The sequence below is a fragment of the Pristis pectinata genome, chromosome 5 (assembly GCF_009764475.1).
Source record: "Pristis pectinata isolate sPriPec2 chromosome 5, sPriPec2.1.pri, whole genome shotgun sequence".
Taxonomy (NCBI): Eukaryota; Metazoa; Chordata; class Chondrichthyes; order Rhinopristiformes; family Pristidae; genus Pristis; species Pristis pectinata.
In genome coordinates this window covers 76,098,131-76,106,264 of record NC_067409.1, presented here as the reverse complement: position 1 = coordinate 76,106,264, position 8,134 = coordinate 76,098,131, and the positions used below count along the sequence as shown (strand labels likewise).

At 41.0% G+C, this 8,134-nt stretch overlaps 1 protein-coding gene across 1 annotated transcript; it reads left to right on the top strand.

Annotated features, from left to right (window-relative positions):
• The first annotated feature begins 4,654 nt into the window (after positions 1 to 4,654).
• LOC127570800 (regulator of G-protein signaling 9-binding protein B-like) lies at positions 4,655 to 6,164 on the top strand. Its single transcript, XM_052016635.1, has one exon. The coding sequence runs from the start codon at positions 4,738 to 4,740 to the stop codon at positions 5,500 to 5,502; it is 765 nt and encodes a 254-aa protein (XP_051872595.1). The 5' UTR covers positions 4,655 to 4,737; the 3' UTR covers positions 5,503 to 6,164.
• Positions 6,165 to 8,134: the final 1,970 nt, after the last annotated feature.

Here is an 8,134-nt window from a genome sequence, read left to right as displayed (position 1 = left end):
TTATAACCTCTTCCAGCACTTCTGAGATTTTTGTGCTTTTCTGATTCTGGCCTCGTGCATCCCCAATTTCTATCCCTTTGCCTTCAGCTGCCTGGGCCTAGTTTAAGAGATTTCTTCCTAAACTTCTCTGCATTTCTACTTCCCTCCTACTTTAAATTTCTCCTTAAAAACCTACCTGTTTGACAAGGTTTTTGATTAAGTACATCATTAACTGGTTTGGGGGTCAGGCGACATTTGCTAACTGATGTGACATTTTATTATGATAAAGGAACTATACAAATGCAAGTTGTTGTGGTAAGAAAAAGTTAAGATAATAAATATGCGACCTCTGGCACTGGGTAGACACCATTTCCTGGTTACAAAATGTGCCGTGGCTTGCCCAACTAATTTGTATTGAGCAGGTTGTTATCATAATTGAGTTCTGGTTCTTTCTTCCACATGCTTCTGCTAATGTAGATCCAATCAAGCCCAAGTGAATCATGCCTTCCTAATTAATGCCGCAGCAGCATGTTACATTATGCCTGCGGTTTATGTATTGCTTTGACACCTGTGCCATTTAGGGAATGGTACAGTTAGAAACATAAGCTTTTGTATTTGTGCTTTCAGTGCAAGTTTTTGTCCATCAGGAACACTAATTAGCAACTTCAGCGTGTGCAGTCCCTGATTTTCCTTTCATTAAAATTAATGAATGGAATTCATGAAAGGTGTATGCCCCAGTTCCTGATGCATATTCCCAGTGGTTGAAACACAATGCAGCACAATGGAGGGATGTCACTGGAACTGATTTTAACATGCGATATACAAACTAGTCTTGTTTTACAAAACCCTTGAAATCTTACACTTAATTACATGAGTTTTAACACTCAGCCATAAACACTGCTTAGCAAACAGTTTGACCTTTTAAAAGGAAGTATGTGGATTTTAATTTCTGCACAAAACTATTTGAAAACATTAAGGATTTTAATTTTTATTTACTTTTTAAAATGTAATACTTTAGTTACTACTTTAATCAAATCTGTATGTTCCTAGCTCTATTTAGGATTCTACATGATGTTTAAAAAGACAATCAAAACCGCTTCTTAACATCTCATCTATGAGAATAATATGACTGGTTGCTCTGCCAGTCACATTAAAGAACTAACAACTGATAGCAACTGGTGTTGGAAGTGGAGAAGCTCCATCTGCAAAGATCGCTATATTTTTTGGTGGAACATTCTGAAATTAGCAAGATACACTATGCCTTCTTCACTGATGTCCAGTTTCTGGAATATTAGTGTCCACAAAAAAGATCAATGGTCCAGACAGGATACACTGGAATAGAAAAGCTGAGGATCCTGGGGCTTCTCATTCTGTGAGCATCAATCATGTTCTCCAATGTACCCTGCCAGTCTAAGCCCTTGCAATTTGGCTCATACCTCACACAAGTGATTCAGTGGGGATGGTTTAGGCTGGTGGGGACCAGCAGGATATGGGGAGTAGCTGGCAGTGATAGAAGTGCTCATGGGCTATATCATGCTGCCCAACCATCTGTCGCCTGGATGCAGAGAACTGATCCACTGATCCTCTGTACCTGGGGTGTACCTGGAAAGGTGCAGCGAGCCCTCTGTGGGGAGAGGGCCAGCCTTTGCAAAGAGCCGAATCCTGTTTGTTTTAGTTTAAGGCTACTAAAATTGCTGCAAATCATTTAATTGTTAACATTATTTTTTAATATATAGACATTATAAAGTTGGTTAAAAACACATTGAAATGTTTACATATCATTCAAAACATTAAAAAGAAGTAAAAAAATTTAAAAAAACATTGTTCCAATTCTCTGAAGTATCTAAAGAATGGGGTCTCTGATCCTGCACCAGGGTGTAAGATTGGGGTGAGGATTCTGCCGTGGGTTCATGTAAGTCATACTTGTATTGTACTTATTTGCATGGCCACCCATTTCCACAACCAGCCAACATGGACTGATGTATATGCAGAAGGGACATTCATTAGACTATTCCCTAACTTAAAAGAATAGTATAATCAATACAAAACTAGGAAGATGAAAATACAAACATTTTTGAATTTAGAATGCAAGGTTTGAATTTATTTATCCATCCTTCTTGTGCAGCATTTTTAAGAATCAGCATTGGAGAAAGCCACTCCCTTTTTATTTGCAATAGGTATTTTACCACACTCAACAACGTGGACCTGAGTTTGTGAAAGGCAAGCGTGAAGTATTTGCAACCACATTCAGCCAGAAATGCAAAGTCAGTCGGACTCCTCCAGAGATCTGCGCCATCACGGAGCCCAGCCTTCAGCCAATTTGATTCATTTCACATGATATCAAGAAATGAATGAGAGCAGTGGACACAGGAGAGGCAATGGAATCAGACAACATTCCAGCTGTAGTGCTGACAACTCTTACACCATGATTATCTGCATTTCTAGCCAAGGCATTCCAGAACAATTACAGCACTGATGCCCACCTGGCAAAGTTGAAAATACATCCTGTTCACACATCAAATCCAATCCAGCTAATTGCCCCAGCTTTTAGCCAGGACCTCTTGGTACCAGGCCTTACCACAACCTTGGTCCAAGCCTGTACCAAAGAAGTAAGATTTAAAAAATTAAATGTAATTAATTAATTTGATTTAGATTCCAGAGGTGAGGTGAAAATGCCTGCTCTTGATATAAAGGCATTATCAGATGGAGTACAGCATGACAAAGAGCAGGTAAAACCAAAGTCAATAAGAATTATGTTGAAAGCACTCGAATTGTTGGAATCCCATTCTGCATAAAAAAGCCTAAAGGCAAAAAACTACAAATGCTGTAAATTTGAAATAAACATTGAAAATGCTGAAGTCTCATGAACCTGAAACATTAACTCTGTTTCTCTCTTCATAGATGCTAGCTTATCTGCTGAGTATTTCTTTTTATTTTTCACATAAAGGAGGATAGTTGCAGTTGTTAGACGTCATTCATCCCAGCCCTTGAACATCACTGCAGGAGCTCCTTGATGCCATGTCCTGAGCCCAACTATCTTCAACTGTTGTTCCTTCCATCAGAGGGTCAGAAGTGGGGATATTCACTGAAAATTGCCCTATGTTCAATTACCTTTAAAACTCCTGCATGCAGCAAGACCCACAGAGCATGCAGGGGTGGGCTGATGATGTAAGGCGATGATCATCTCCAACAAGAGAGAGTTTAATTACCATCACAGAGTGCCCCAGCATCAACACCCTTGGAGTCACCATTGAACTCTATCACTTCAAAGGAAAAGGGAAGTAGGCCAAAGGGAACACCACCAACTTCATGTTATCTTCCAAGCTGCACAACATTTTTTCATAGAAACAGTATCATTTTTCCTAATAATTGCTGCATCTGAATCCTAGAATGCCCCACCCAACAGCATTGCATAGATAACTTCACCACCATCTTCTTAAGGCAACTAGGGATGGGCAATAGCTGCTGGGCTTGCCATTGGTACGCACATCCCAAAAAGTGAGTAATTAAACAACTAATACATGCTCATTGTCATAGAGTCATACAGCACAGAAACAGGCTCTTTGACCCATCATGTCTACATTGACCATTGTACCTATCCATACTAATCCAATTTACCAGCACTTGGTGTGAAGCCATCTACATCTAGAGATTCAAGTGTTTGTCTAGATACTTCTTAAGTGTGAGAGTACCTGCCTCCACCAGCCACTCAGACAGTGAGTTCCAATGTACAACCACCTTCTGGGTGAAAAAGTTCCTCCATAGATCCCCTATAAGCCTCTTAACCCCTTACCCGAAACTTATGCCCTCTAGTTTTAAACACCTCTGCCATTGGGATATGTTTCCTACTATCTGTCGTGTTCATGCCTCTCATAATTTTGTCTGCCTCATTGGGGATATTCTTAGACCGTCGAAGGAAATGGAGGGGATGGATCGATTTGTGAGTTACATGTGAAATTCATGCCCAAACTTTTGTTACCTTTCTATGATCTTTGACCAATTCACTTTCAGATGATTCATATCTTTGGATACAAATGTGGAAGGAACCTCGGATCACAATGTGGTTCTGCCTTTGAAACTGGTCTGTGCTTTTAAATAATATTCTATTAATAGAATAAATATACAAATTACTGGCAAATTTGAAAATGTAATTTCAAGTTCAATTACTGTTGTTCAAGACTATTTACTTCCTCTGCACTTATTTATATTCCTGAATGTAACGCAAACCTCAGGTCAACAGTGAGGATTTGGAAAAGGTCCTGTGACAAAATGGTGAAGTTCAGACTCTTGAGACAAGCGATGGGGTGCCCGGGAGCACCTTGCTCACAGAGGGCCGACCCACAAAGAACAACATGCACAGGAAGGTTATAATTCCATCGTGCCGCTTGCGTCACGAGATGTGCTGTAATCTCAGAGATGGATTTGGACACCGAATAGCGCAGACACGACGGGAACATTATTGAAGGTTAGCCACGCTTACTGGAGCTTGTGGTTTCCGAGCCGGTAAAAGACGTGGCGTGGGGTTGGGGGGTGGGGTGGGGGGGTGGTGGGGTGGAATGTAGATAACTAAATGTGCACCTGAGAGGAATTCCGATCTTCTGCGCTGAGAAGTTTGCAGGATTCACGCCCAGTGCTGGTGGAACGCGGACTGGGAGGGAGAACGGAGAGCGGCTGGAGATTGCACCGGGAAAGGTGGATGTTTCGTTATTTGCAAGCGCATAGGCTATTTCGCTCTGGTTGGTGACAAAAGCGGGACCTATGCCGATCCAGAACATTAAGGTGGCAGATGAAGGCACGGCGGGCTCAGCCAAGGCGAGGGATGACTGCAGAGCTCTGGTGGACTCGCTGAACAAGGTGACGGGATGTTACAGGCACCTGGCTATTGGTGTCGGAGGGTCGGCGGACTCCGCCGGCCTGAGGGATGAGTTGAGGAAAACCAGGGAAAAGACCCAAGACCTGGCCGTGGTGATAAGGAACAAACTGACGGCGGTGCTTCGGGACAAGAACCTGGGCAAAGAGGAGAGAGCGGAGATGGAGCGCCTGTGGGTCATCTTCTGCTCCAGCCTGGAGTTGTTTCAGGTGGATATGTGCAAGGTGTTGGAACTGGGACAAGGATTTGCCTTGGCCGGGACGGAGAGACCCCTGATCCAGACCGGGATGTCAGGGGGCACTTCGGAGGTAGCAGCCCGGGCGCTGAGCGTCCAGAACATAGTCCACGACACAGCCCTGGACGTGTCGAGTCTGGAGCAGAGGGAGCTACAAGAGCAGATCGAGAAGGTGGACAGGATGGTGGAGAACATGGAGATGAAGGTCAACGTGCTCAGGTGGACAGTGGAAGCCAAGGGAGACGCGTACCACTCGGTGCTGAGCAACGACACCTCCTCGGTGGCCCTGCTGTCGGTGGACGACGAGGTGCGTGGCTGGTGGTGCTGTGATCGGAGCAAGTGTCTTACATCCATGCTGCTCTGCACGGCGGCTCTCACCGCTGTCGTGCTGTCCGTCTGTGCTGCTAACCTTGCGTGACTGGTCTACCCCACTGACTAGAGGACTGCGAAGAGGTGCCACTGAGTCGGACAAGCCAAGCTTCTGATACCATTCTGGATTACCCTACATGGAACAGGAGACAAGGCAAACTTTCTTTTTTTTGAGTTTTCCTTATGCCAAAACCAAAACTAAACAGTGAACTACATAAGGCTTTAAAATTGCTGATTATTCCCCCTTCTACGGCGCTGGATATGAAATGAGCAACGTTTCTTTAGCAACTGAATTCAATCTAAAATATCGGTCAAAATAACAAAGATTGAATGCAACTAGATTCTAAGAAGGAAAATGGAAAATAAATTACAAAGTTTAAAAGACGTGGCTTTTATATAAAAATAAGTTGATCCATTCTTCCCATAGGAATGAACAAATAATTATCAAAATAAAAATTATCAAGGTGTTTGACAATATATGATTTTAAAATGTTTATAATTGTTTTTGAATGCAGCTTTCCATTGGCACTTAATTTTTGCATTACTTATTAGTTTAAATTAAACAATGTACTCAGTAAAGTGAAAATGAAGAGCAAAATATCTTATTTACCCATTGGTTTTAATCGAGGAACTGATAAATGAAGTAATTAAATAAACTGCATTACTTCACAAACCAGAACAGGTTTTAAAGTGTTTAAGGTATTCATGGTGCAGAATATGTAAAAAGATGCTTCCTTTTTAACATTAGTAGTGTCAATATTGAATTTGAGACATATTCATCATTTGTCCTTTATATGCATAAAATAATGTCATAATTGTTTAATGAGCAGGTTTGCATGATCTGGAATGCACTGCCTAAAAGAAAAAAGATTGAATTGAAACTTTCACAAAGATGATTCGCTACATATTGGGAAGGTAATAATAAAAGGCAAGGTTATCAGAAGAGTGGAGCTAGTTAACTCTTTCAAATAGCAGATGCAGCACGACTGGCCTCCTTCTGGTAAAATTCCATAATAAGGCTTTTCAGTCCATAAGATAACACTTGTGATGTTTCTCGACACTGCACACTAGGAAATTCCAAGGTAAAATTTCTATCATCAATAATTGCAGCAGTTGCAAGTGACATAGATCTATTGGGAACTTGGGTGTAGAGGTTAGGGAGCAAAATGGTGCAGGCTATAAACTGAATGTACTAACCTCCATACCCAACCTCATTTCACTTCTATGCCCATAGGCATAATTCTTGGGGTCCGCTGAATTAGCTAATGTAAGCCTTAGCAGTAGTGTGTAAATGTCTCCAAGTTAGAAACTGGGAAAAATAGCTTGGCTTCTTGATTCTGATCAATATAAAATGAAAACTTCTGGAAGCCCACTTGTGTGGCTACATAGTGAGGTCAGGATTGAGCATGTCTGTGATCATCCTGTGGCTGAATGCTCTGCCAAAATTCACCATCAGTGTTCACGCAGCAAAACTGGTCATTTGTACCAGGAAGCAGCTTCTTGCAAACAGATGTGGGGACTAGATCACAACATGAAAGGTCATCTAAAAATGAAGTGAAACGAAGTATAGTATCTGATCATAAAGACTCTTCTGTATTTATTGCTCATTACATGTTAATATTCATTTCATGCCATTAAAACAATAAAACAGCTTCATATGAGAACAGCAAAGATGAAATTTGGTTACATTATCACAGACATGCCGTACCTTCACAGTCTAATCTTCATTAAATTCCACAGGCTTAATTTGCAGAAAATTAATCAATTGTGACAAAAAGAAAAGTAATTATTAAAACTGTTCTTCAAAAATAAATTACTGCCAATGTGTATTTTCATCATTAGTTATTAATGATAAACAAACATGCCTGTTATCAGCAACACTTAGGCTGTAATGCTAGTATTTGCACTGTTAAAATGTTTATTTCAAATGTTCTTTTTGAAAAGAGATACATGAGGTACTGATGCCGAACTCAAATTCAAAACATAAACTCAAATTTTCACCCTTTCTGTGTTGTCCGCTTCTCTTTCCATTCAGAGGTATAAGATAAGACATCTTTATTAGTCACATGTACATCAAAACACACGGTGAAATGCATCTTTTGCGTAGAATGTTCTAGGGGGGCAGCCCGCAAGTGTCGCCATGCTTCTGGCGCCAACATTGCATGCCCACAACTTCCTAACCTGTACATCTTTGGAATGTGGGAGGAAACTGGAGCACCCGGAGGAAACCCACGCAGACACAGGGAGAACGTACAAACTTCTTACAGACAGTGGCCGAAATTGAACCCGGGTTGCTGGCACTGTAATAGTGTTATGCTAACCACTACACTACTGTGCCTGCTACTGAATGATCTTCACATAGCAAAAAAGTTACATTGCAATATTTTTACACCAGTGTCAGAGGAGGCTTGTGATGAACTGAGAAAAAAAAATCACTCATGACCAACTTTATTGGGAATAGCACAATATCAGAAGGGAAAATAGTAATGCAAAAATGTGGAAATAGATCAATTTATGAACATTTGATTTATGAATTTTCTTTATAAAATCATTGACCCTAGGGATATGTTAATTTACTCTCTGTGCAAAGGAATACCATGTACCAAAATTTCTTCAGTGCAATTCCCCCAGCCTTCTTGATTTACAAAATTTTGCTTCACCAAGTGTTTTCCAAAAACTTT

Coding starts and splice junctions, on each gene's coding strand:
- LOC127570800 (XM_052016635.1), top strand. CDS start 4,738: ATGCCGATCCAGAACATTAAGGTGGCAGATGAAGGCACGGCGGGCTCA.